Source organism: Callithrix jacchus, chromosome 1 (genome assembly GCF_049354715.1).
Source record: "Callithrix jacchus isolate 240 chromosome 1, calJac240_pri, whole genome shotgun sequence".
Classification (NCBI taxonomy): Eukaryota; Metazoa; Chordata; class Mammalia; order Primates; family Cebidae; genus Callithrix; species Callithrix jacchus.
In genome coordinates, this window is record NC_133502.1 from 15,076,761 (window position 1) to 15,104,400 (window position 27,640).

General features: G+C 51.9%; 1 protein-coding gene across 4 annotated transcripts in view; it reads right to left on the bottom strand.

Annotated features, from left to right (window-relative positions):
• Positions 1–1,622: 1,622 nt before the first annotated feature.
• The window catches only part of LOC144582624 (G-protein coupled receptor 183-like), a 33,779-nt gene continuing 7,761 nt past the window's right edge, over positions 1,623–27,640 (bottom strand). Inside the window, exons 4-7 of one of the 4 annotated variants that reach the window (XR_013535732.1) lie at positions 22,751–23,163; positions 18,264–22,662; positions 8,063–15,465; positions 1,623–7,902 (exon numbers count right to left, since the gene is read on the bottom strand). Coding sequence is in view for 2 of the 4 variants with exons in the window: in XM_078373715.1 (XP_078229841.1) it covers positions 17,031–17,681 (651 nt within the window). In the remaining 2 variants the exon portion in view is untranslated. Of the gene's footprint in view, positions 15,466–16,218; positions 22,663–22,750; positions 23,164–27,640 lie in introns of those variants that run through there. The other 3 variants (XR_013535731.1, XM_078373715.1, XM_078373680.1) reach the window with 3 other exon arrangements.

Here is a 27,640-nt window from a genome sequence, read left to right on the forward strand (position 1 = left end):
ACGATGCTAAGGTGATGTTAAACAGAGGCACCATATTATATCCGAAAGCTCATCAGCCTAGAACTATCTATGCAGATTGTGTAAAACCCACATTCATGTAACCTGTGGCTGACCCCAGTTTTTCATAAGAATAAAGCTGTTGGAACCACAGAGATCTTTTGCAAAATAGGCAAAGTCTATTTGGCGGGCAGGCTGCCTTCTCGGCGGGCAGGGCACTACGGCACTGAAATGCGCACAAAGATGAGTGTAATATTAACACTTAAGGCCTGTTTAAAGGAGGAGTTTGTTTATGCTGCTTAGCCATAAAAAGTCTAGCAAATAATTGAAAAAACCAACTACCTTAACAGAGTGAGAGCAGCCGAGGCCTCCAGCCCTGGGGGAGATGTGATAACGCTCCTGCTTGGAGATCACCTGAATACAAACACAACTGTGTCTGGGTTATTATTTATTTTTTTAATTCAAAAAGAATAAAGCAGCTGGGTGTGGTGGTGCATGCCTGTAATCCCAGCCACTAGGAAAGCTGAGGCAGGAAAATCGCTTGAACCCGGGAGGCAGAGGTTGCAGAGCCGAGATCACACCACTGCATTCCAGCTGGTGTGACAGAGCAAGACTCTGTCTCAGAAATAAATAAATAAATAAAGCCAGTACTCACCCCTAGCCTGTCTTATTACTGATTATATGAATGGCCATTTCAAATTATGACATTTCAAATTATGAAATTCAGCTCAAAACTACTTCAAAATAATAAAAGCAAATCAGGATACAGTTGCTTTGGAGGCAGGGGAAGACAGTGGGTAGGGCTTGGGGCAGGGCACCCCAGGGCTTCAGAAGCTCCTGTAGTTTCTGTTTCTGAAGCTGGGCGGAGGTACAGGGTGTCTGCTTTACTGGTTTTTAAATATCCTACATATATGCTGCATGTACTCTTCTGTATTTTGACATATTCAATCAAAAGTTGAAATTCTCCAAAGATATTCCCCTCCCCTCTTTTGATCATTTGCCAACTTATTCCAGAGATTCCTTTATACCTGTGCACCCCTTCTCCCTGGGAGAGCTCCAGAACCCTGGAGCTGGGTGGACGAGAGTCTAGACCAGGCAGCACGGTGCGAGGGAGTCCAGCCTGGAACCAGAGCACCGAGAGTGCGGTGGACTCCCACCTGAGGGAGCCTCTGACACCGCTCCTCTTTCCATTTGGAGTCTGTTTCCAGCCCCTGCTGCAGTCTGGGAGAGGGCACAGCCTTTCCTCGGTGTTCAACCAACAGATTCTCACACTTTCTAGATCATTCCTGAGCTCAAGCAATCCTCGTACCTCAGCTTCCCAAAGTGCTGGGATTACAGGTGTGAGCCACCACGCTTGCCTTATTAACTACTTAATTAATTAGAGTCAGGGTCTCACTCTTGTCACCCAGGCTGGAGCGCAGTGGTGCAATCATAGCTCACTGCAGCCTCCACCTCCCAGGCTCAAGAGATCCTCCCATCTCAGCCTCCCAAGTAGCTGAGACAACAGGTTGCAAGCCACTGTGCCTGGCCTCAGTTACTATTTTAGGAGCGGGTAAAGTGTAGCTATATATATCCGTATAGTAAACATACTAATTTAAAACATGTCAGTGTAATTCATTCGCCAATCTTCTGGTGTCACTGTGACCAAGGCCAGATTAAATATATAATCTAGTTGTACCAATGAGCAGTTGGAGAGGTCTTTCATAGTATACACCCACAATGTATCGACTTTGAGCTCCAGTTCAAGTGAGAACTCAGCGAAGCCATGGGAGCGCGTGTCTCTCCTGGACATCCACATTTTCCCTCCAGCCTCTCATAGTTGTTACACTCACAATATTGTGACAGCGGGTTGGTTTTGTTAGCAAATTGCCATTATGAAACTTCCCAAAACATCAACTCGGTTCTCAGAAAAACCACTCTTTCTTTTCACCTTTATACTTTTCATATAATTAATTATATGACTTCATTATAATGCTTTAATTGAATTTATACTAATTGGTAACAGTCTTCACAATATTAAATTATTTAGTTTCAGTAACAGGTGAGGCAAGAGGTCTGGGAGCAAACTCAGCTGGCTCCTGGTGAGCCAAGCCTGCCGCAGAGGCCGCCAGCTGTGAGCCTTCGCAACTGCAGACCTGCCCGGCTCCTGGAGTTGGCGGGCGGAGGTCGGCTGAGAGCATTTCTGTGGCAGCTAAAAATCCACGAGAAGATGGAGAAAGCCACTCAGACCGGGGGAATCAGGAGAGAGCTCTCCAAAGGGCAGCATTTAGAAACGTCATAGGTCTCTCCCTTGATTTCTTATTCTGCTTCCTCTAGGGGCCCCCAAAACCTCAAGAGGCTTGAACAAATGAGCCACACTTCACTAGCTCCAGGCCGAGAGCAGAGGGGGTTCCTGCCCATCCTGTCTGCGGGAGCCTCCTCCCCAGCACCTGCTGTCTGCACTCGCAAGGGTGAAGAAGGGCGCCCACCCAGAGGACACAAGACACTCGATTCTTTAGCACCGAACCCATCCATCCTCAGTCTTTTTGCTCCCCCAGCCCCCCTGCTTTCAGGTTTCTGACTTTTGGTGACCACCAGCCCCACCTTCAGCCACTGTCTCTCTAGATGAGATTCTGGACACCAGCAACAGGTGACACAGGTGACTGGAGTCAGGCCACCCACGCAGGATTTTAAAAGCCGCTAAGATGTACAAAGACAGACACACCACAAAACCCATGAAATCAGGCTGTAGACACACCTCCTGGCCTCGCCTCAGGAATGCCACATTCCCAGCACTGGAAGGCTACAGAGGTCTCGACCAGTGTCCTCATTTCACAGATGAAGCCAGCTTCCAGAGCTGCCGTGGCTCAGCAGGGCTGCCTGGGCGCCAGCAGGCCTGGCCTTCACATCCTGTGAGGTTTCCATCCAGAGGAGCCTCACCTGCCAGGGGACCCGGCCACCCGGACCCTCGCGGTGTGGGTGGGAGGCGGGAAGCAAAGCCCTCAAGCCGGCTCTGCACAGGGAGGCGTTTTTAGGGACATGGCCTCTAACCTCCTTCAGGCTCTCGGGGTTGTCAGGTTGCCCAAGCTCCACTGGCCTGGTCACATCCCCACCCAGGCACCAGAACCTTCTGTGAATACCAAAGATAAGTAGATCAAACCAGAGATAAGAGAGTCTGCAGAAGGGCGGAGCGGAGTGGGCCAGAGCAGCAAGCGGGGAAGGTCATCTTTAGGACATAGGAAGAGAAAGTTCTACAACAAAGTTAGTCAATAAGTGTGTGTCGTCAACTTGACCCAGGCAGAAAAGACACAGGCAGACAGTGTGGTGTGTGCGGTTCCGTGGCCCTGACGCCCTGGGGCGTGACCTGCTGCTCTGCAGCTCAGATGCCGGGGAGCCCTCTATTCAGTCCCGGAGTGAGAAGACAAGCTGAATGGACGCGTGAACCCCATACCCCTTCAGATGGGACCGTTTAGCTCTTGGAGGCGCCTAAGAAAATAAATGTGAATAAAAACATTCGCTTTGTTCTGGCTTCTGCTGTTCTTTCAACAGCTGGCAGGAGGTGCAAAGTTTGAAAGTAGAGACCAGGATTCACGTATTTTCCTAAAGCAGGGTAGAAAGATTAAGAACACCATATTAGCCTGCTCGGGCTGCCGTCACAAAGCATCATGGACGGGGGGACGTCACCAACAGGAGTGTGTTGCTCATGGCTCCAGAGGGCGGTAGGTCGCGGTGTCCACAGGGCCACTTTCTGCCGAGGCCGCCCTCCTTGGCTGATAGACGATGGCTTCCTGCCGTGTCCTTGCCTGGTCATTCCTCTGTGCAATGTCTGTGTCCAAATCTCCTCTTATAAGGATACCATAAAATCAGATACCGTAATATGACTGATACTGGATTAGGGCCCACTCTCATGACCTCATTTTATTTATTTTTGAGACCAAATTCTCACTCTGTCTCCCAGGCTGGAGTACAGTGGTGCAATCTCAGCTCACTGCAACCTCCATCTCCTGGGATCAAGTGATTATCCTACCTCAGCCTCCCAAGTAGCTGGGATTACAAGCACCTGCCACAATTTTTGTATTTTTAGTAGAGACAGGGTTTCACTATATTGGCCAGACTGGTCTTGAACTCCTGACCTTGTGATCCGCCTGCCTCACCTCCCAAAGCGCTAGGATTACAGGTGTGAGCCACTGCACCTGGCCTAGTTTTTGTATTTTTAGTAGAGATGGGGTTTCATTATGTTGGCCGGGCTGGTCTCGAACTCCTGACTTCAGGTGATCTGCCTGCCTCAGCCTCCCAAAGTGCTGGGATTACAGGTGTGAGCCACCACCCCCAGCCCCTAATGACCTCATTTTAATGCCCTCTTAAAGACCCTGTCTGCAAGTACAGTCACATTCTGAGGTTTGTGGCGGGTTGGGGCGGGTTAGGACTCCAACATGTGATTGGTGGCGGGGGGGGGTGGGGTGTGGGGAGTGGACAACTAAGATCATAGTGAACACCTCCAGGGCAGAAGTAAAGACACTTCGGCTGACAGTCACCCAACAGGCCACAGAGACAAATGAAGAGAACGGGGCAGCCTTCACTCTCCAGATCTCTTATAACCCAGCCATTAGATACACTGGGACTCCAGGCAGGACTCTCCTGTCCCCCTCGGCTGTGTGGCTTGGATGTCAGGGCCTTCCTGTAAGATGGGAAGACTCCCTGCTCAGCTCCACCCACCTGGAGGGCTCCTGTGGGGAGCGAGGGAGATGGGAAGCGCAGCTGTGTTTCCTACACTGTCCAATGCTGAGTTCCTGGCATATTGGTTTTTTTTTTGAGACAGAGTCTAACTCCTGGATTCGAGCAATTCTCCTGCCTCAGCCTCTCGAGTAGCTGGGAGTACAGGCTTGTGCCTCGTGGCATATTCTTAATACCACTGGAAATACCAACAAATTATAAGCTAGGGTCTGATTTTGAAAGTGAATAATAAAGATTTTGAAATATCTTTAATTGTGCGGCTCCATTGGCTGGCCTTAGGAAATTTCCCACCGAGCCGGAAAATATTCAGGAGGACAGAGGCGCCCTCCCCAGGCACTCTCCAGTAGTGCAATTGTCTCTGCGCCCACTGCCCCTCTTCCCTGAAAAAAGGCTTGTGTTTAAAAGGGGTGCTCAAGAGCCCTCTCTCCATCATCTCCTTCCTCCTCTGAAGCTCCCCCTTTGCCTTGCTACTGACCCTTCCCTAACAATTTCTCCAATTAAAAGAAAGGAAAAAAAGAAAGGAGAAGGCCCATGATATAGTTTGGCTGTGTCCCACCCAAATCTCATCTTGAAAACTGTAATCCCCTGTAATCCTCACGTGTCTAGGGAGAGGCCTGGTGGGAGGTGACTGGATCATGGGGGTGGCTCCTTCATGCTGTCCTGGTGATAATGAGTTCTCACAAGAGCTAATGGTTTTGTAAGGAGATCTTCCCCCTTCACTCCTCACTCCTCTCTACTGTCGCCTTGTGAAGAAGGTCCCTGCTTCCCCTCCACCTTCTTCCATCCTGAGACCTCCCCAGCCATGCAGAACTGTGAGCCAATTAAACCTGTTTCCTGGTCAGGTGTGGTGGCCCACACCTGTAATCCCAGCACTTTGGGAGGCCAAGGCAGGTGGATCACAAGGTCAGGAGTTCAAGACCAACCTGGCCAAGATGGTGAAACCCCATCTCTACTAAAAATACAAAAAATAGCCGGGTGTGGTGGCAGGCGCCTGTAATCCCAGCTACTCGGGAAGCTGAGGCAGAGAATTGCTTGAACCCAGGAGGCGGAGGTTGCAGTGATCTGAGATCACACCACTGAACTCCAGCCTGGGAGACAGAGCTCTGTCTCAAAAAAGAAAAAGAAAAAGAAAAAAACCTCATTACCCAGTCTCAGGTATTTCTTTAAAGACAAATTCCTTGAAACAAGTTGTGACATGCGCTGTCCCCATTCCCTCAGCTCCCTAACTCCAGGCTTCCATCCCCAACAGCCAGTTTTTGGCTGGATGCCATGGCCCGCTCTGAGGCTGCTGGTAACTCCCGTAGCTCCGTGGCTGTGGCAGCGGCCTCTTGTCCTGGCTGCCCAGCACCGCCTCTCTGTCTCTCCCACAGCTTCCTCAGCCTCTTCCCTCCCTGTGAATGTTGGTGCTCCTGGGTCCTCTCTAGGCCTCCCTGTTCGCCGGGGCATCTTACTCTCTGCATCCCAATGCTCTCACATCTTGGGGCCTTGCTGACTCTGGAGGGACAAACCCTGTACTCCAGGGCCAGCCAATCCCTAGAGACAGGAAAAGGCCTGCAGGGAGATGCTTCCCCATAGATGCTTCCCCTGGAAACCACATTCAAGGCCTTTCCCATGCTCTCCTGACCCAACCTCTGCCTGTTGACCAGCCCTGGTGCTTCCCTGGGTGGCCCTGGGGGGCAGGGTGTGCTCCCGTCTTCTTGGGAGCTGTGAGTAATACTGTCTTTTCAATGGCGGTCGGTGGCTGATCTGTTGGTCTCATCATACCTGAGTAATAATAATAAAGCCTACAGTTTAGAGCAGCCACCGTCAACTCTCCCTGGGACTGTCGCCCACCTCGTGACTCCCAAACCTGAACCCTCACCCTAAATCTCTCTTCCAGGCTGCATGCCTCGTATGTCCCTCCTTACACTGGAGACCATGTCCCTGTCCCAGGGCCCCTAACCCACTTCTACCCTCAAACCTTATCTGACCCCACACTCCCTATCTCAGGAAATGCCAGTACCCTCAATCCAGTCCCCAACCCCAAACCCAGGAGCCCTCCTAGAGTTTCCCTAACCCCTTCTCTGATGTCAGTCTCCACCCAGCACCTAACATACTTCCCATGTTACCTTGTAATTATCTAATTACAATTCTGTGTGTCCCCTGGTGGCCTACCTGGGCCATGAGGCTGGAGACCACGTCTATTCACTGTGTCCCCAGCACCCAGGACCACACATGGTGAATGTAGGAATGAATGTGGTAGATGAGTATTGACCTAGAGACAAAATTGTAAATTACTAGAGATGAAGGGGTTCCCCGCCCTACCGTTGTCTCAGAGAACAGCCCTTTATATGCGGGGATTGAGCTGAGTTAGGCTGGGACTGAAGTTCTGGCAACATTCTACCTTGGTCAATTTACACCTTATGTACAACCTACCTAAAAGCCTATATCAGGTGTTATTGTGCATGCTTGCGCATGCACACACACACACACACACACACACACACACACGCTCCTCACCCCCTGGGGCCAGCCCACCCCGCTGCCTGTCCTGCTAATCACAGAGCTCCCAGAGACGGCAGAGCATGGATCAGGACTCCTTAGAATCCACAGATCAGAGCCCCAGAAGGTGAAGTTGGCCTTTGGCATTTGAAAGTGTAAGTTTCCAGATTTCTACAATTAGAGCGGAACAGGGCGGCCACACCATGAGGCACTCACGTAGCCTGAGGTGTGGTGAGACCCTGTGTGCTGCAGGGTTGCTGTACCCGCAGGTGGCAGGGCCTTGCTGCCTACAACCATCACAGGCCAGCGGAACTTCTTAGTCTCCATGCCCATCCCGTATGCCGTCACTGGGCAAAGTGAGAAAGAGAACTGCAGTGAAAGCTGGACAGTGGTTACCTGCGGCGCGCAGCGGTGCCCAGGAAGTGGTGACTCTGGCTGGAAATGTGCTTTCGGGAGAAAGCCAGGAGCCCATCGGAACATGTGAGTATCATTCAAACATGACTTATGAAACTTTATGTTCTTCCTCCTTAAAATGTCAAGTGATTACAATTCTTAGGTGTCATTAAGCCACTCTTGCCAGTGGTGACATCCTGGGACATTCTGCCTGGGTGATCACTGTCTGCCCCCAGGGAACAGGGTTCAAGACCTCACCACCATAGGGTTCTGGCTGACGGGGCTCCTCCCGGCCTGTGCCCTGCTGCTGTCCTGATCCTGTGGGACAGGGAAACCCTTAGAAGTTGCCCCTCTCATGCTTCCATTTTGACACGAGATTATTTTCACAGGGCCCAAAAAAACAAACCATACAAGTTAAACTCTTTTTTAAGCAACTAATGTTTAAAAGAGACCCTCTCATTCCTTTTCCAAGCCTCACCTTTGCAGCGGGGCTCTGAGGCAGCGTGGGGGCTTGAAGCTGGTGTCAGGGATTAGATGGGACTCAGAGAAAGAGACAGGGTCTAGAAAGAGGGGTGTTCAGAAAAGGGTGAGTGTTGTGGGCTAAATCGAGTCCCCCCAAAAGATATGGCGATGTCCTAACCCCTGCTGTCCGTATGTTCTCAAATGGAAATAGGGTCTTTGTAGATGTGATCAAGCCAAGACGAGGCCGTTAAGGTGGGCCTAACCCAACATATCTGGTGTCTTTATAGGAGGAGAGAAACACCCGGTGGGGACGGAGACACACGGGGAGCCGCCTACAGGAGGATGGCAGCGGAGGCTGGAGCTATGGATCTGCCAGCTTGGAAACGTCCAAGAACGCCAGCAAGAACCAGCAGCATGAGAGGGACAGCAGATTCTCCCTCACAACCCGCAGCAGGAACCACCCCTGCTGGCACCTTGATCTCAGACCTCCAGCCGCCAGAACTTCTCCAGGGACAAGAAGTTTCTGCTGTGTGTCAGCCCCACAGTTTACAGCACTTTGTTAGAGCAGCCGGGCCAACTACCACGGTGGGCCAGAGTCCGGGGCTGGCAAAAGTCTCCAAAAAGGGGTCGTGGACCTAGCCTATCCAGCTCACCCACATTCTCCCCAAACCCAGTTCCCCATCAGTCATTCCTTATTTTTATTCACATTCCCATAGACATTTAACCTTGAAGTCACCTGCGATGGTTCATTTTATGTGTCAGCTTGGCTAGGCTACAGTGCCCAGCCGTGTGGTCAAACATGGCTGGAGATGTCATGGTGGAGGCATTCTTTTGATGCAGTTAACATTTAAATCAGTAGACTTTGGATAGAGCTGATTACCCGCCATATGACGGGGAAGGTGAGCCTCATCCCATCAGCTGAAAGCCTTCAGAGCCAGGACAGTTTTCTGAAGCAGCAGCAATTCTGCCTCAATCCCACAACATAGAAATCCTGCTCAAGCCTCCAGGCTGTCTGGCCTCCCTTGTGGATTTCAAATTTGCCAGGTCCCACTACTGTGGTGCAAATCCACACACATGTGTGTGTCTGTGTGTGTGCGCCATGTGTGTCTGTGTGTGTGCCGTGTGTGTCTGTGTGTGTGTCGTGTGTGCCGTGTGTGTGTGTGTGCGCCATGTGTGTCGTGTGTGTGTTCCGTGTGTGTGCCGTGTGTGTCTGTCTGTGCCGTGTGTGTCTGTGTGTGTGCTGTGTGTCCGTGTGTGCCGTGTGTCCGTGTGTGCCGTGTGTCCGTGTGTGCCATGTGTGTCGTGTCTGTGTGTGTGCTGTGTGCCGTGTGTGTGTCTGTGTGTGCCTGTGTGTGTGCCGTGTGTCTGTGTGTGTGCCGTGTGTGTGCCATGTGTGCCGTGTGTGTGTCTGTGTGTGCCATGAGTGTGTCTATATGTGCCATGTGTGCCGTGTGTGTGTGCCGTGTGTCTGTGTGTGTGCCATATGTGTCTGTGTGTGTGCCATATGTGTCTGTGTGTGTGCTGTGTGTGTCTGTGTGTGTGCCATGTGTGTCTGTGTGTGTGCCGTGTGTGACGCATTGCTCTGCTTCCCTGGAGACCCCTGTTATATAATCCCTTACTTTATTTGTCCAAAAAGACAAACACAGGCAGTCTCCTTTCTTAATTTCACCTTTGAAATGTCTCTTAAATCACTTCCTTCCTTTAGCGCTATGGTTTTCAAAATGGGCCGCACAGAGGACTCATTGGAGACCTTTGGGAAATCCTAACGCCAGCCACATCACAGACCAATCACATCAGGTCTCTGCTAGTGGGGCCCAGGTGGGCATCAGGATGTCCCCAGATGATTCTCATCTGCAGCCAAAGCTGAAGACCCATGCTTGATGAGGGAAGAAAGCCAGGAGGGAAGCAGGCCTCGCCTCCTCTGAACATGGCATCTTGTGAGCCCACACTGCTCGAAGCATTCCAAGCACAACCCCTGGGCCAGCAGCATCAGCGTCTCCAGAAGCTTAGACATGCAGATTCTCAGGCCCCAGCCCAGACCAACTGGAGAAGAAGCGGCATCTTAACAAGACCCCAGGTGATGCCTGCCTGCGCATTAAAGCTTGAGGAGCTTGTCCAGAACGAACCAAAAGCCATCAGTGTCTAGGGCAGGCTGCCAGGGATGAGATCTGTGGAAACACAGGGGCTATGAGCTTGGGGCCTGCTGTCACGGCCCTTTTGTGCCCAGTGTGAATTTGAAGGTGGGCTTTGCCATCAGCCGTGGCTTTGAGTCTCAGCTCTGCTATTGGCCCCATGTGACTTTGGTGGCCCAGTTTCCTCATCTGTTGTGTGCCAATAATAGTGTTGCCTAAATGAAATAAGCACGAGAAATGCAGAAAAAGATTGTTGCTGTGAATGGTTTAGCATAGGGCCTGGAAAACTCAAGCCCTCAGTCTATGGGAGAGCCGCTGTCTACTGCCAACAGCAGGCCCAGCAGCGCAGTCAGAACCACCGCGAGCCTCAGCCCACTGCAGGCTCTCAGCAGACCCTGCTGCACCAGGAGGGCCTGATGGGCTTAGTGTCACCAAGACGGCCCCAGGGTTCTCCTCGCCTGCAAGGCAGTCAGCAGGCTCCCTCCTCATTCTAGGCCCCTGATCTCCCTTTTAGGGGCCCCTGATGCATTTACTTTAGAAAACTTGCAATTGTCAGTTCTTCCTCTGCCTCTATGAGACAGAAATCTTTTCCCAGCCTCTTACCAGTTGTATGAAACAGGACTGTCCTCCTCAAGGACCGGGGAGCCACCCCTTTGAAATGTAATCATCAAAGATGACAGTGCCTCTACCTCCTGGTCCCTGTGGCAGGGTAGGCACCCGGCTCCCTGCAAAACTACCCATCAAAAGCTCTGAGAAGTTGATTTCACCTTTGGAGAAAGCCAGTCAGCAAACACAGATGGCCTTGGACCTCCCCTACCATCACCCAGGACTTTTCTGGCTGACTATAGCGTTAAAAAACCCTCTGCCTTTTATTTCCGCAGAATTGAGTTCCGATTGAGCTTCAGCCTCTGCTCTTGCAGGAGCCTTGAGTGGAGTCCTCCCTGTCTGTTTCCTGCTGTCTGCTGCAGTTTGCTCTGGTGAGTTCCAGCCTTACATCTTCTGCTCAGATCCTTAGAACAGGGACACTTGATCTCATCTCCTAATCTTAGCAGGATATCAAGATCAGAAGCCACACCTGTGCTAGAAGAGCCCATGGGAACTCAGGTGGGAGGGTCTGGATCCGCCTTACCAGCCAGACGGTTAGGATTGGGGTGTCGAGCATTTTCAGCCACCGTCAGCTGGCCTGGCGGAGCCCTGTGGATTTGGGGGTGAGTCTGGGCCTGAGTCCGTGGCCTCCTCCTCTCTGCAACTTCTTGCTCCTCCCACCTGCCTTCACCTCTCCTGTCTCAACCTCACGCCTTCCCACAGTTGAAGCAGAAACCCCCTGACCTCACCCCGGATCTATCCAAAGTCCAGAAAACACAAAACCTCGCTAGGGTCCCGCTCTTCCTTCCTTCCCCATCTACTCCGATAATCCTTGAAATCCACCCGAAGTGACTAGGAGACTCTTCCCTGTCACCAGCCCCTCAGCGGCAGTGGCGGCACTCGCCCATTAGCAAGTGTGGCGCCGGCCTGGCACCCTGCTCGTGGCCATCCCGTACCCCACCCATGCCCATCAGGCACCCGCCTCAGCCCCCCATCTTCGATAGGGCCATGGACTTAAGCGGAAACCTAGGGGCAACAGTGGGAGGGGCACAGCCACCTCCTTCAGGACTGAACTAAAACATGCCTTTGGCAAATGTCTTCACGTTTCTGGCAGCTGGATTCTAGCCTCCCACCGAGGCGCCGCCTCTGCTCTCCCACCGCACCTTGGGGTGCTCGCGCTGGCTGCCTGCAGAGAGAACAGCGCTGCAGCCCAGGCCCCAAGCGCCGGCTCAGCTCAGCCCCACCCCCAGCACATCTCAAGACCAACCAAGCTGATCTGGGACCACCGCCCCCAGCCTCACTGGCTGTCAGCGAGGCACTGTCTCTCGGCCTCTGTTGCTCTTCGGAACCTGAGAGAAGCTTTTGAAATAACCTGTGCCTGAGTCCCTCTCCTAGAGATGCTGATTGAATTCATCTTGGCCAGTGGTTCTCAGACTTGGGCACTAGGATTTTCCAAAAGCCCCTCAGAGGGCTGGTAAAACAGTGCAGGGCCCACCCTAGTGGGGCTGAGTCAGCAGGTCTGGGCAGCGCCCGGAGTCGCTGCTGTCACTGGACCCCGGACCACACTTTGAGAACCGCGGCTCCTGGTTTGAGGGGGTGGCCTGGGTGTTGACACCTTCCAGCCTCAGTAGCAAGAAAAGATGCACGGATATCCCCACTAACAAAAGCTGGTCTGACACCCCTTACAAGTATCAGTGGCCACAATCTGTTTCCATTTTAAATGATTTCTTTAGTTTTAAATAATTGACACACATTGCTTCATGGAATCCCCACAAATGTCCCGCATAGCAAATACGATAGTCCCTTGTGCAGATATGATAGTTTCCTTTTACAGATGAGGAAAGTGGGGTGTGGGGGTGTGGGTGCATATCCTTCACCAGGTGCCTCCTCCCATTGCCCTGAATGAGTCTGTTTTCCTTGCTATAAAGAACTGTCTGAGGCTGGGTAATTTATAAGGAAAAGAGTTTAGTTGGCTCAGGTTCTGCAGGCTGTGCGAGTGTGGTGTCTGCATCTGCTCGGCTTCTGGGGAGGCCTCCGGGAGCTTTGACCCCAGGTGGAAGGTGAAGTGGGAGCAGGCGGTCACATGGCGAGAGTGGGAACAAGAGAGGGAAGGAGGTGCCAGGCTCTTCAACCACCAGATCCCACCTGAGTAAGAACCCACTCATCACCACGGACAGGGCACCAAGCCACTCATGAGGGATCCACCCCATGCGCCAACCTTGGGGATCACATTTCAATGCCAATATCCAATCCATATTCAGAACTCAGCCTTCAGAACGGAGACCTCACTCTCTGTAAAGCCAGCCCATCATGGCCATTCCTAAAAAGAACACGTGCCTCAATCCGCAGCCAGCGCGGCAAGCAGATGGACATCGTGGCTGTGCTCTCTCTTCCCACCCGATGCCTCCTCTTCTTGCCGGACCTCGAAGTCTTTCCTGCTCCTGTTTCGCTCCCAAATGCCCTCCAGTATGACTGTCTCCTTCCAGCTTCCTCACTCTCCTAACACGCAACCCCACGCAGCTTTAGAGCCGAGCAGCCCCTTGTGCAGGCCAGATCAGGCATGAGAAACGCTGGAAAGGTGGCCCAGGAGGATCTATAATGTTGAGAGGCAGCCTGCTGCCTCTCAGTGTCCCTGCTGGAGGCCCCTCTTCCTCCCACCTGGGAAGGCAGCCCCTGGGAAGGCAGCCCCTGGGCCGGCCCGCTCTTTATCACACCACTGGCTGGCTGGCCCCTCCTCTTACCTTCATGGCCCTTGAGAAGTGCTCAGTCAGTGCAAATGCATCAGGGGTGTGAGCTTTGCCTTCAACCCCTGCCAGGTGTGGAAGCAAACTGCTGGGCACCTATAGGATTTGCTCAGAGCAGCCCAATGGATGCAGAGGGGACCTTTCAGTTGGGGTCCCTCGCTCTTGAATTCACAGGGCCCCTAGAGCAGAGTTCCAAATTCTTTGAGGCTTTGAGCCTCTCTGCCTCCAAGCTGGAAGCAGACATGGAGGAGAAGTATGCCTAGGACCTCAGCATGAGCCCCTGACGGTTTTTCATAGCATCTGACAAATCGTAAGAGAAATGATCCTCCTTCATTCAAACCAGTGGGGGCATCCGGAGCGCTAACTTCCTGCCTGGGGTAGTGCCAGCTGTCCGGGGCATCAAGCAGGGATGCCAGTGCAGACATTTCCTTCAGGACTTCAAACCAGTTGCCAGGATGTAAGAAAAAAACTGTTTTTTAAAATACACCAACAACCAATTCTCTGTGGACACCAACTGGGTGTCCCACAATTTAATTCAGTTCTGACACTTGCTACCCAGAGTTAGTGCAGGCCCCCCAGGGTTAGGGCCCCATCCCACGAGACTGCCTTCCACTTGAGATGCCACTCCCAAATAGTGGGTCCTCAGGTTACCACGCTTCTGTCCAACGTGGCTACAAATTGAGGGTCCATGTTTGATAATTTGCTATGACAGCTCACAGCACTCAAGGGACACTACTTACTGTTAATTACCACTTATTCAAAAGGATGTGATACATAGAGGATACAGACAGACAGCCCCTGAAGAGGTGCCTGGGTTGGGAAGGGGCCTGATTTCAGGGGGCTTCTGTACCCATGGAGTTTGACGGACACCATCCTCCAGGCATGTGGAGCTCACCACCAGAAGCTTCTAGAACTCCATCACTTTGGGGCTTTATGGAGGATGCATTAACATGATCGTTTAAATCATTAGCCATTGGTGACTGGACTCAGTCTTCAGCCCCTTTCTCTCCCCAGGAGCTAGGGGATGGGGCGAAAGTTCCAACCCTCTAACCACATGGTGGTTCCTCCAGCAACCAGCCTTATTTTCCGGGTCCAGCAAGAGTCACCTCACTAGCATAAACTCAAGAGGGCTCATGATGAAGAACAAATATGCTCTCTAATCCCTATCTCTGGGGAATTCCAAGGGTTTTAGGAGCTCTATGCCAGGGAACTGGGGGAAAGACCAAATACGTATTTATTTATCACAACATCCCAGGATGGGACATTCCCCACTTGATAAAGTATACATGAAATTCTGCCTTGAAGATAGTCAAATATCCAAAACCTAGCCAGAAATTGGAAGATGCAGAAGCATCAGGAGAGAAGAGGGTCTCCGCGGGACGGCGACTGGGGAAGCTTGAGGCAGGATTCCACGCGCAGGGAGGGACAGAGGGTCAGTGGGGACAGAGGGAAGGGCCAGAGGCTGTCAGGGGAGGCAATGGCCCTGCTGGAAATTGAACAAGGAGGGCTAGAGGACGTCAGCCAAGACAGACATCAGTGCCACCTGTGGGGCTCCCTGTACTTGGCAGGGAAGCACACATTCTATTAGGTTGGTGTAAAGGTCATGGCAAAACCTCAATCACTTTTGCACCAACCTAATACTTTACAAAATACGAAATCACCCACATCAAAAGGCTCTGTAAATTGCTTCAGACTTGACTGGGTGCAATGGCCTGTAATCCCAGCACTTTGGAAGGCCAAGGCAGGTGGATCATGAGGTCAGGAGTTTGAGACCAGCATGGATAACACGGTGAAACCCTATCCCCACTAAAGATAATAAAAATTAGCTGGGCATGTTGGTGCTTGCCTGTAATCCCAGCTACTCGGAGGCTGAGGCAGGAGAATCTCTCGAACCTGGGAGGCGGAGGTTGCAGTGAGTCAAGATCATGCCGACATGATCACGGCGACAGAGTGAGACACTGTCTCGAAAAAAGAAAAATTTGCTTCAGACTTAAGTTGCAATGAAACTTCTTTCAAAGTTTGTTCTTGCAAAGGTTTGTTTCAATCTAATGTAAGCGGCACTTAAATGCATACAGCCTTTCTGACACACAAAACAAATGAAAACGCCTGCTTTTCTTTTTCCTTTCCCCACCATTCTTCACAAAGACACGTGCGACTGTGAATGCTTTCACATTGCGCAAGACCCAAACCGCTACACAAAAGCACGCAACATCCCTTCCCCATGTGGGACGGCCCCTCCTGACCCTCTGCAGAGGCGCCAGCTCAGCGCCTGGCGGTGCATCCTCCCGTGTTTTCTGAGTTTTTCAGAAAAACTTTGACATTTTAGTAAATGTTAATGCAGAGTTTAGAAGTTTCTCTGGAAGAGAAGAAGTGTGCTTGCTCTTTACAGCATTTCAGCCCCAAACTGGAAGCAGCCTCTAAATGGCTGATCTAGTCTCAGCTACTTCTTTCAGCTTCATCTGCACTTTCCATGAAAACAGACTTTTCCTAGAAAAAACACCGGCCAGGCGCGACGGCTCACGCCTGTAATCCCAGCACTTTGGGAGGCCGAGGCGGGTGGATCACGAGGTCAAGAGATCGAGACCATCCTGGTCAACATGGTGAAATCCCGTCTCTACTAAAAATACAAAAAATTAGCTGGGCATGGTGGCGCGTGCCTGTAATCCCAGCTACTCAGGAGGCTGAGGCAGGAGAATTGCCTGAACCCAGGAGGCAGAGGTTGTGGTGAGCCGAGATTGCGCCATTGCACTCCAGCCTGGGTAACAAGAGCGAAACTCCGTCTCAAAAAAAAAAAAAAGAAAAGAAAAAACACCACACACCCCTTCAGGGACAGAGAGACTCTGCTGCTGTTTACTGAGAGATATTAGAGCTGTGTTTGTCAGGAAACTGAAGTCCAAAGGTCAAGGCTCCGTCCTTACACTGTCCCTTCAAAGAGCCTGTCTCTCATTTTGTATTTCTTTATTTTATATTTTATTTTTGAGACAGAGTCACTACTGTCACCCAGGCTAGAGTGCAGTGGTAAAATTTCAACTCACTGCAACCTTCACCTCCCAGGTTCAAGCTATTCTCCTGCCTCAGCCTCCTGAGTAGCTGGGACTACAGGCTCATGGCACCATGCCCAGCTAATTTTTGTATTTTTAGTAGAGATGGGGTTTTGCCATGTTGGCCAGGTTGTTCTTGAACTCCTGACCTCAGGTGATTGGCCCACCTTGGCCTCTCAAAGCTGGGATTACAGGCATGAGCCACTGCGCCTGGCCTGATTTTGTATTTTTTATTCTATATTCTTTTCCTTAAAGAGCCTACTTTCACCCAAATTGTGTCAACTTCAGTGCCCCCACACTGGACCCCTCCCTAGATACAGTCATAAAGCATGTATCTAACATGTGTCCGACCTGCTGTTCACCGTGGCCTTGACGGGAAGGGTGGTGTGTTACATGCTGGCCTTTCGGGGAGGGGACTGTATCTGGACCCCTCCCTAGATACAGTCATAAAGCATGTATCTAACATGTCATAACATGACATGTTAGACCACGTGCTCTGCTAAGCACACAGAGCCTCTGGCCTGGGTGACACTTGGTGTTTCTGAGGAAGCTTTTCCTGGGGAGGAGGAGGAGGAAGATGCTTTGAGTTTTAAAATGCCCAGGAGCCATTTCCTGTAATACATGGATGCAAAGAAGTAAATGGTGGGGTCGAAGCTGCAGTTCATGTTCATGAGGGCCATGGTGGCCTGCAGGGACAGTTCAAAAGCCCTCCGCTGGGCGCAGGATGGCGGGCGGAGCAGCCTTCTCGCCATGAACTGCATGACGTTGAGGTGGTAGGTGCTAAAGCAGACCAGCACGGCCCCCAGCACCAGCAGCATGAGCAGCCAGGCCCACCGGTAGCGTCCTTTCCTGCTGCTCAGTGGGTTCTCCCAGGCGGTCCTGCACCGCGTCCAGCTGTTCTTCATGTAGCAGAACAGGATGACCCCCACCGGCCTGCAGAAGCCAACAGCACAGGCCACCAGGACCATGAGGGCAGCCCGAGGACCGGCTCCATGCTGCTGTACGCCATGCAGGCCAGCTTGCCTGCCAGCGGTGTGGTCATGGGTATCAGGAGCAGGGGTGCCATCTGCAGTTGTGCCAAGGTCCAGACGGCCACGTGGATCAGCCTGGCACGGCCAGCCATACAGAGCCATGGGCCCGGTGGGCAAAGATCACAGCCAGGTAACGGTCCACGTTCGTGCAGGCCATGAGGTAGACCCCCCCGTAGGTGTTGGTGTAGAGCATGAACACCATCAGCCTGCAGAGCCCCTCCCCGAAAGGCCAGCGTGTAATACACCACCCTTCCCGTCAAGGCCACGGTGAACAGCAGGTCAGACACAGCCAGGTGCACCAGGTAGATGCCTGTGGAGTTCCATCTTCCTGCCCTTTTGACAGGCAAGGCGAAGGGCAAGGATGTTTCTCAGGGCACTGAAGACCAGGAGGGCTGTGCAGAACAGAGAGAGCACCACGCTGGCCACCTGGGCCAGGAGGTGAGGACAGCAGGAGCTGGCATGGCCAGGGAGGCTGTTCACGCCAGTAGGCCGGAAGCCATCTCACACCGGTGCCTGGGGAGGAAAAGGATTCTTACACTGTATCGATGGGATCACACCTCTGGAATCCTAATAATAATTTTTCTGAGGCAACCTGCACAAGTCTAATGAAACATATCTTTTTCAGTAACTTTTGGCTGAAGTATAATATACCGTTCTAGTTACTACGGCTGTGTATCAGATTACCCCAGAACAGCAACTGGAAACATAGTTGATCATGTTTGTGGATTCTGTGGGTCAGGATATTGAAGAGGGCACAGTGGGAATGGTTTTTCTCTGCTCCCTGATCTTGGAAGTCTCTGTAGAGAACATCAATAGCAGGAGGTTACTCCAGGGAGGGGCTGGGGCCATCTGGAAGTGACTTCACTCCGGTGTGTGGCTGTTGAAGCTGACCATGGGCTGGGACTTTCCCTGGGGCTGTGCCCTGGAGCACCTGCCTCTGGTTTCTCCCAGCATTGGCAGCCTCAGGGGAACCAGACTTCTGATATGACAGCCTGAGGTGCTAAAAGAGAGTGTCCCTGTCCCAGCAAACAGGACAGAAGCTGCATGTGTTAACCAGGGCTTTTATTTTCTGTATTCTGATGCTTTGACATGTGGGGACCTTGCTGACTGGAGGGACTGCCCCTCCCAGGGTTAGCCAATTCCTAGAGAGAGTAAACAACTCACCCATGTGCGTGCTCTTCTCTTCTTCAAATGCAAACCTACCATCCAGAGTCCTTAGCTTCCATAGGCTCCATTTCTGGGCTCTCACACACCAGGACACTATCCACTTGCCCTAACCACTCCAGGGCCATGTACCACACAGCTGGGGACAGTCCCCATGTCTTGAGCTTGCTGAAATGATTCAAACCAACCATTCTTAAGCCTGTGTGCCCTAAAACCACCCTTGCCCACATTTTTCCCTGCTCCCTTCACCTCCTGACCAGCCCTATGTCTCCCTGGTGTCCCTGCATGATGTGGCATGCCCTCTCCTCTTGGGATCTGTGAGTAGCAAACTATCCTTTCAATGGCAATTATCCGCTGACCTGCTGGCCTTCTTGAACCTTGGATTTTCTTTTCCTTTCCCTCCCTCCCTCTTTCTTTCTTTCTCTTCTTTCTTTTTCTTTTCTTTCTTCCTTTCTCTTCCTTTCTTCATTATTTTCTTTTCTTTTTCTATGGAACAATCTTGGGTCACCACAACCTCCACCTCCCTGGTTCAAGCAATTCTCATGCCCCAGCCTCCTGAGTAGCTGGGACTACTGGCACCTGCCACCACACCTAGCTAATTTTTTGTACTTTTAGTAGAGACAGGGTTTCACTCTGTTGGTCAGACTGGTCTCAAGCTCCTGACCTCAAGTAATCCTCTTGCCATGGCTTCCCAAAGTGCTGGGATTACAGGCGTGGGCCACTGTGCCTGGCCCCGGAGTTTCTATTAATAGACTCTATTCTGAAACACTGCATCACCTTTTCTAACCTAATCCTGAAAGTGTCATATCACTTCCACCACCTTCTGTCACTTACAAGCAAATCACAGGGTCAGCTAACTTCAAGGTATTACAGGAAGTGGGGGAAAAATACTCTCCACTTCTCCATGGGACAAAAGTAGAAGAATTTGCAGTCTCTTTTTTTTTTTTTTTTTTTGAGATGCAGCTTCACTCTGTCATCTAGCCTGGAGTGCAGTGGTGTGATCTTGGCTCACTGCAGCCTCTGCCTCCTGGGTTCAAGCAATTTTCCCGCCTCAGTCTCCCGAGTAGCGGGGACTACAGGCATGCACAACCACACCTAGCTAATTTTTGTATTTTTAGTAGAGACGGGGTTTCACCATGTTGGCCAGGCTGGTCTCGAACTTCTGAACTCAGGTGATCTGCCCGCCTCAGCCTCCCAAAGTGCTGAGATTACAGGTGTGAGCCACCACACCCAGCCTACAGCCATTTTAAAATCACAACACATACATACAAAAATGTGTGCAAATCATGAAAGTACAGCTTGTGGATTTTCATGTGAACTCACTCATGTGATCGCACTCAGATGAGGAAGCACAACCTCATGGCCTCCCAGAAACTCTCCTTGCCCTCCCAACTTCCACCTTCACTCAAGGCTGGCCACTCTCCCAACTTCTCACAACTCAGTTTTGCGTGCTTTTGATCTTTAAAGGAAGCCATGTTATGTGATCTTATGTGGGTTGTTTCTTGGGCTCACATTAGTTTGTGAGAGTCACCCTCATTGGTGGGTAGAGTTGTAGTTTGCTCATTCTCATTGCTGAATGGTATTCCACTGTATCTGCATTTGAAGAACCAAAGAACATGGAACATGTTCATCACGGGTGAGTTGTTTACACCCAGGTGGCTCCACTCAAATACATGCACATTGACACTACACACTCACATGCACACACCCTACATACCCACTCACAATGCACACACATGCACACACCCTACACACCCACTCACAATGCCACTCACATGCACACACCCTACACCCCCACTCAATACACACTCACATGCACACACCATACACACCCTCACTACACACATGCACACTCACCCTACACACCCACTCACCCTACACACACATGCACACTCACCCTACACACCCACTCAATGCACACTCACATGCACACACCCTACACACCCACTCACCACACACATGCACACTCACCCTACACACCCACTCACATGCACACATTCACCCTACACACATGCACACACACCCTACACACCCACTCACACACATGCACTTACACACCCATTTATACATATGCACAAACACACCCACAGATGTGCACACACACCCACTCATACACATGCACACACTCCCTCACCCACACACATGCACACGTTCAAAGATGTGCACATTTCCCCACTCACGTGCACACAGCTACTCACCCTCCACCCCACTCACATGCACTCACACTTGCATACACACACCTGCACTCACTTGCATACATAACATTTGCACCCCTGCACACACACACATGCTCATGCATACACATATCCACTCATTCACACACCCACTCACACATGTGCACACACTAACACCCATTCCTACACGTGTGCATGCACATATGCACTCACACCCAGGCATACACACTCCATACACACACCACACATGCACACATGACACACATCCAGACACCTGCACATATATACACACTACACACCCACTCACACCCATGCACATACACTCCACACACATCCATTCACACATATGCACACATACACTCACATTCACTCACATGTGCACACAAACCCATTCTACACATCAAAACACATATTCAAATACATACACATACACTTGGCACCACACACTTGCACACCCCTCACACATAGTCACTCACATGCACTGACACCTCAAACACACACATTTGCTCTCACACACACACTCTCAAACTCACATTGTGGAGATGTGACTTGGGAGCCCCCATGGAAGGGACCGCTCTTTGGAAGAGCACACAGGCACCAGCGTTTTCCTGAGCAGGCCTAGGGTAGCTCAGGTGAAGCTAACCACAGGTCCCCTTACCTTCTAGAACCTACTGGACCAGTCACAGTGTCCTGATCCTTTGCCTTTGGAAAGTTGTGTGTTTGTTTCTTAATTTGTTCAGGACTCACAGGGTGAAGGGATGGGACTGGCTCCTGATGCACCCCCAACCCTTGGCAATGGGACCTGCTTCCTGATTTTTCGGGAGCCTCTTCCCCAGGCCACATCACCCCCAGCCTCAGCTCTGCCTGGCTTCAGGAACTCCAGCCTCGGGGTTCACCCTGGGCCATGGCTCCCTGCTTAGCCGAGGTGCCTCATGCCCCCTCTGCTGCCTGGACACTGCCCTAGCCTCCAGGCCCAGCTAAGTGCCACCTCCTCTCTGAAGCCTTCCAGGCTTTTGTGGGAGCTCCCAGCATTTGTGAACCCCTCCACCCTTGGCACTTGCTTGGCACTTGGTGTGGACTGAGCCTACTCGGTGACTCTTATGCCTCTTTCACGCCTTGGCACACTCAGGAAACCCTGAGCCCCTGAGGGGCTGTCCTCCTCCTCTTTCTTTTCTTGATATTATGCACAAAACAAGTGCTCATTATGTTGGGCCCTGCTGGAAGCCACAAAAAAAGTCATATCCAGACCCCAAGGAGGGGGTGGCAGGTCCTGTCAAAACAGCTGTGAGTCTGGGGAGGTCAGCAGGGCTGGACAGCCACATAGACCCAAAGCAGGAGCCGCCGAGAGAGAGGCCAAGCGCTGAGCCTAAGGCCTTGGTCCTAGCCGCCTGTCCCCCTGCTGGTCCGTTGCACTTCTTTGCTCATTGATGTGCAGACACGAGGGCGCAGGGCACTGACAGCTCCCGACTGCGCTGCATGGCTGTGGCCCCACACCTGCCCAAACGCAAGCTCCTCTGCACCCCAGGGTTCTTCGTCTCCACCCCCACGGGGTCACTCTCCACCAGCACAAGCACCCTGCCCTTCCCCCTCCCATCTGCTCTCAGGAAAGGACCCAATATCGGTCATTTGTGCCTTAATCTGAAGTTACCCACTTAATGCGTTTTCCTCTCACAGGGCATTTGCCTTCGAAGGCTCACAGCGGTGATGCAGCAGGCAAGGGCTCTCTCTGCTCAGAGTGTCCATCACTGCAGGCATGAAAGGGGAGAATGATCAAAAACACTGTCAGCAGTTTTCTGAAATTCTCCCCCCAGGGGGTGACCCATCGAATCCAACCTGGTCCTATGGGTGGCTGGAGGCTGATACTGGCTTCTGCTCCTTCTGGGTTGACAGCAGTGGCCAGGATCCTGGCGCGTCCACACAGGTTAGGGTGCAGCCCACATAGGTGACGAGTGGAAGCAGAGCAAGCCAGCCTCGGCCCCACAGGCCACCGGGGCAGAGCAGCTGCAATCTGACCCTTTCTCTTGGCACCCAAGCACTTCCCTCATGCCCTGGGAAGACCCCCTGGCCCGGTTACCTCACCCACCAAGGACATGCACAGGGAGACCAGCGGAGGCCTATCCAGCAGGCAGTCTCCTTCCTAGGTGGCCCCAAAGCCTCGACGAGTGTCCCCCGACATGCGCTGCTCTGCAGAAATGGAATCTGTTCACGGCACAAGACTCACCACTCTTCCTCCCTCTACACCCCTGCTGAAAAAAAAGAAAAAAGAAAAATAAACACCCAGGGTGTCAGCCAACATGATCTCCCCCACACACAGGATGCTCGTGCACAGCTATGAGCCCCCTATTGTCCCCCAGAGAAGAGGAGGAGGAAAGTCACCCCAGGAAGCCAATTTCCTTTCAGCTCTATTTCTCTGCCTGCCCCCCAACCCCCAGGCTGGGATTCAGACCATAGGTGTGACACTGAAGGCACCAGAGTTAGGACATTCAAAAGTAGCCACGATTCTTCCCCGCACTGGGGCAGTGAGCAAGGGAAAGCAAGAAGTGGCCCCCTGGGGACTCAGACACAGACACACTCAGCTCCGTGTGTGAAGGTGGAGGGAGACGGCCCCGGCTTTGTGACCCAGGCAAGGTGACTTCATGGGGCCTGAAGGGTGCGTTTGCAGCCCAGTTTGGTGGGGACGGGGGGTGGCGGCTGGGAAGGCTGGGCGGTGGGATTGCAGGTGAAACCCGCCACTCCCCAGCAGGAAAAGGCAGGGGGCCGAGGCCACCAAGGCCACCACTCTTTTTCTCCTCTCATTTCAAAGGGCAAGAATGGTTTTCCCTGCCACACCACTAGCTAATCAGCGAGCATCACGCAAGTCCTTTGATTAAGACTCTGCGGCTCTCCCTGTGTCTCACTGTCGTCGCTACCTGGTAAGTGAGCCTGTGCTTTCCGAGGCTGCCTGTGAACCCAGCGTGAAGCCCATCCCAGTCAGCAGCCAGCTCTCCACCCTGGTGAAACAGTTACCCCCAGTCCACTGTGTCTCTGGCAGGGCATCCCACGTGCCTCGGTTTCCCCCAGTCTAGAATGTGGTCAACACACTTCCCTACCTGGCCTTCCATTGACAGAGGCTATGAGATCCAATTTTCCCCATATGTAAATTGGGCCCTCAAATATGTCCCCCAAAACTCCAGGCCCGTTGGAGATCACTTAGATGAAAAGGTCCTATCTTATCAAAAACCGTTACCATAAACTTCCCCTCCCGTGGCTCCCAGAAGGAAGAGCTGAGACAGTTTCCAAAGGTGCCTGCCTTGTCCACAGACCACAAGCCTGAGGAGAAACGTCCTGGGTGTCCTCATGACATTTGGGATTAAATGTTTAAAAAAGAGACCTACAAGGCCCCCCAAAAGGGCGAGAAATGATAGAATACCACTCACATGGGGTTTATTCCTGATTCATTCAATAAGCATTTACAAGCCACAGCTCGGAGCTGTGAGCCAGCCACGGGCTCTAAGTTCACTGTGCACAAGCGACCCAGGGCTGTGCAGGGAATCCACTGCAGGAGGGGCCTGGGGTCTGCCCAGCCCCGGACCAACTTATGGTCTCTGCTGCCCATCAGGGACCTTGTCTAAGCAAGAGCTGCAGCCCCGCCCGCCCAGCCCACCTGACCAAACCAGAGCCTGCCCCAAGCTTGGCAGCTCCCCCGGCCACTCCTGCCGGTCCCTCCTTCTGTGTGTGTCGCTTGGGCCGCACGCCAAATGTCACACTGTCTTGGATTATTATCTAATTGTTTCTGGGGCAGAGACATTTCATTTCAGCCAGTTGAGTTCCATGGGGTGGAAACTGCAGCAGGCTCTTATATATAAACTGTCTGCTGGGGCAGAAGCGATTATCCCGCCCGTGGTGGGGCCAGAATTCGGGGGGGCTGTCAGGCTAGAAGGGAAAATGAATCTGTCTTTATTTCCGTTAGGCTCCAACTGAAGGGTGATGTTTCAGTTATGGACACAGGCGGCCAGCCACAGTGGCGGGGAGAGGACCTGGGACTCGGGTGCTGTTAGGAACACTGCCAGTGACGCTGCTACTTTAAGGCACTATTTATGCTCATCACTACCTTGAAGTTACAGTCACTATTAGACATGTCAGTAGTGAATAAGCAGTTTGTAGAACATTATATTAAAAATTTGCTTTTCGGTCGGGCGTGGTAGTGCATGCCTGTAATCCCGGCACTTTGGGAGGCCGAGGCGGGAGGCTCACCTGAGGTCGGGTGTGGGGGTCGCCCCTGTGAGAGGCTAACAACTTGGCCTCTGCCATTAGGTGAGCTTGACTCCTCACACATTTTCCCTGGCTGGAGGCTGTCGAGCTATGAGTGAGAGGAAATTAAGAAGAGAAGAAGGGCCGGGTGCGGTGGCTCAAGCCTGTAATCCCAGCACTTTGGGAGGCCGAGGCGGGTGGATCACGAGGTCAAGAGATCGAGACCATCCTAGCCAACATGGTGAAACCCCGTCTCTACTCAAAATACAAAAAATTAGCTGGGCACGGTGGCGCGTGCCTGTAATCCCAGCTACTCAGGAGGCTGAGGTAGGAGAATTGCCTGAACCCAGGAGACGGAGGTTGCGGTGAGCCGAGATCGCGCCATTGCACTCAGCCTGGGTAACAAGAGCGAAACTCCGTCTCCAAAAAAAAAAAAAAGAAGAGAAGAAAGAGGAAATTGAGAATGATTAAGCAGGACAGTATCCTCAGTCTTCTTCACCGATGAGATAATGGCCAGGTGAACGCTGAGGTGAGTTGTTAATTGGGTATTGTGTTCCTCTCTGGCTCCTGATCTAAGACTTTGTTTACCAGGCATTGTTTCAGCCTAGCGACCTCCCCTTCGGTCCTTGTCTCTCGCAGATGCACGGTTTACTGCTGAGCTTGTGACTTCTAGTTAATTAAAGATTGTTATCCAAGTTACTGATTGTTCTGACGATATCGATAATCAGCATCACCTATTTCCCATTGATCTTTTAAATTAGTATTTGTTCCCTTTGACAGTTCCTCAGAATCATCCCCCAAGGAATTTTCTGCATTGAGGTAATGATGTTAGAGAACGAAGTATATAAGGAAACCTACTTCACAAATAAAATCGCTGTATGGGCATAGCCCATCCAGTCCTCCAGACCCCTCCTCTCTCTGTCTCCTTTCATTCCACGCACACCCTCTTCCAGGTTTTGGACCCTCTCGCTGGACGAGATTCCTGGGCTCGAGTTCAGTTCACAACAGTCGGGAATTCAAGACCAACCTGACTAACATGGAGAAACCCCATGTCTACTAAAAATACAAAAATTAGCTGGGCCTGGTGGCGGGCACCTGTAATCCCAGCTACTCGGGAGGCTGAGGCAGGAGAATACCTCGAACCTGGGAGGTAAAGTTTGCAGTGAGCCGAGATCACGCCACTGCACTCCAATCTGGGCAACAAGAGTGAAACTCTGTCTCAAAAATTAATCAATCAGTCAATCGATCTGCTTTTCTTTGGCCAGGTGTGTTAGCTCTTGCCTGTAACCCCAACACTTTGGGAGGCTGAGGCAGGAGGATTGCTTGAATCCAGGAGTTTGAGCCTAGCCTGGGCAACATAGTGAGACTTTGTCTCTACAAAAATTTAAAAAATCAGTCAGGCATGGAGGTAGCTGTAGTCCCAGCTACTTTGCAGGCTGAGGTGGGAGGATCACATGAGCCTGGGAGGTCAAGGCTGCGGTGAGCTGTGATTGCACCACTATATTCCAGCCTGGACAGAGAGAGACCCCCACATCTAAAAAAAAAAAGTGCTTTTAAACATTTCCATAACTGTATTTAAATATGAGAGGTTTCTTGTAATCTTAGGTGTTTTACTTTAAACATTTAAAAAACACGACTCTGGGAAAGGGTCCACAGGCTTCACCCAAGAGGTCCATGGCTCAGGAAGAGGTGAAGAACCTTTGATCTAGTCTAATCATTTTGCCTTATAAGTGGGGACACTGAGGCATGGGATGTTTCCAAAGCCTCCCAGCTTATCCATCAGACTGGACTGGAGCCTTGGCTGCCTGAAACCCCCTCTGCTGCAGGGCTACCCTTATAGCACAGTGTCCTTCCAACCCTGTGCTCCACGCCCGCTCGGCACTGAGCCAGACATATGACTTCCTGACCCACTGACTGCCCAGTTCCTCTGCCAGGCGGCTTCATCAGCCCCCTCACCTTAGTCCACCTGCCCTCTTCCAGCTGGCCCTGGACAAGGGTCGATAGAGCACGGCAGCTCCCTGTTCGCTCAGGTCAGGAAACCAATGAGAAGAAAAGTGACAACCACGGCACCCGTGATGGAGGATCTCCTCTGCGTCAGACACGCCTGGCTTTACTCATTTATACTTCACTTTACCGGCAAGCGGCATCATTATCCCCATTTCACAGATGAGTCAAATGAGGCTTAGAGAAGTGAAGTGATTTCTCCAAGGTCAACCACATGGAGGAGGCAGCTTCTCCGGGTGGGTTCAGTTACAAGGTGATGGAAGCTGGGGCTGGAGGTGGCCAAGATATAGGCTCTCCCAGATCTGAAGGACGCAGGGACTTTGGGGCGCTGTTCTTCGGGACAGGTAGAGCTGGGGCTGTGGATGGTGCAGCTGTGGCTCGGCCCATACCCACTGATTACTGCCTCCCTCTGGGCCTGCCCCAGGAAAGTGGAGCTGGCACCGCTATTGCCTCTCTGTGGTTTGTACATCTGTGTTCTGGGAGCTGCTC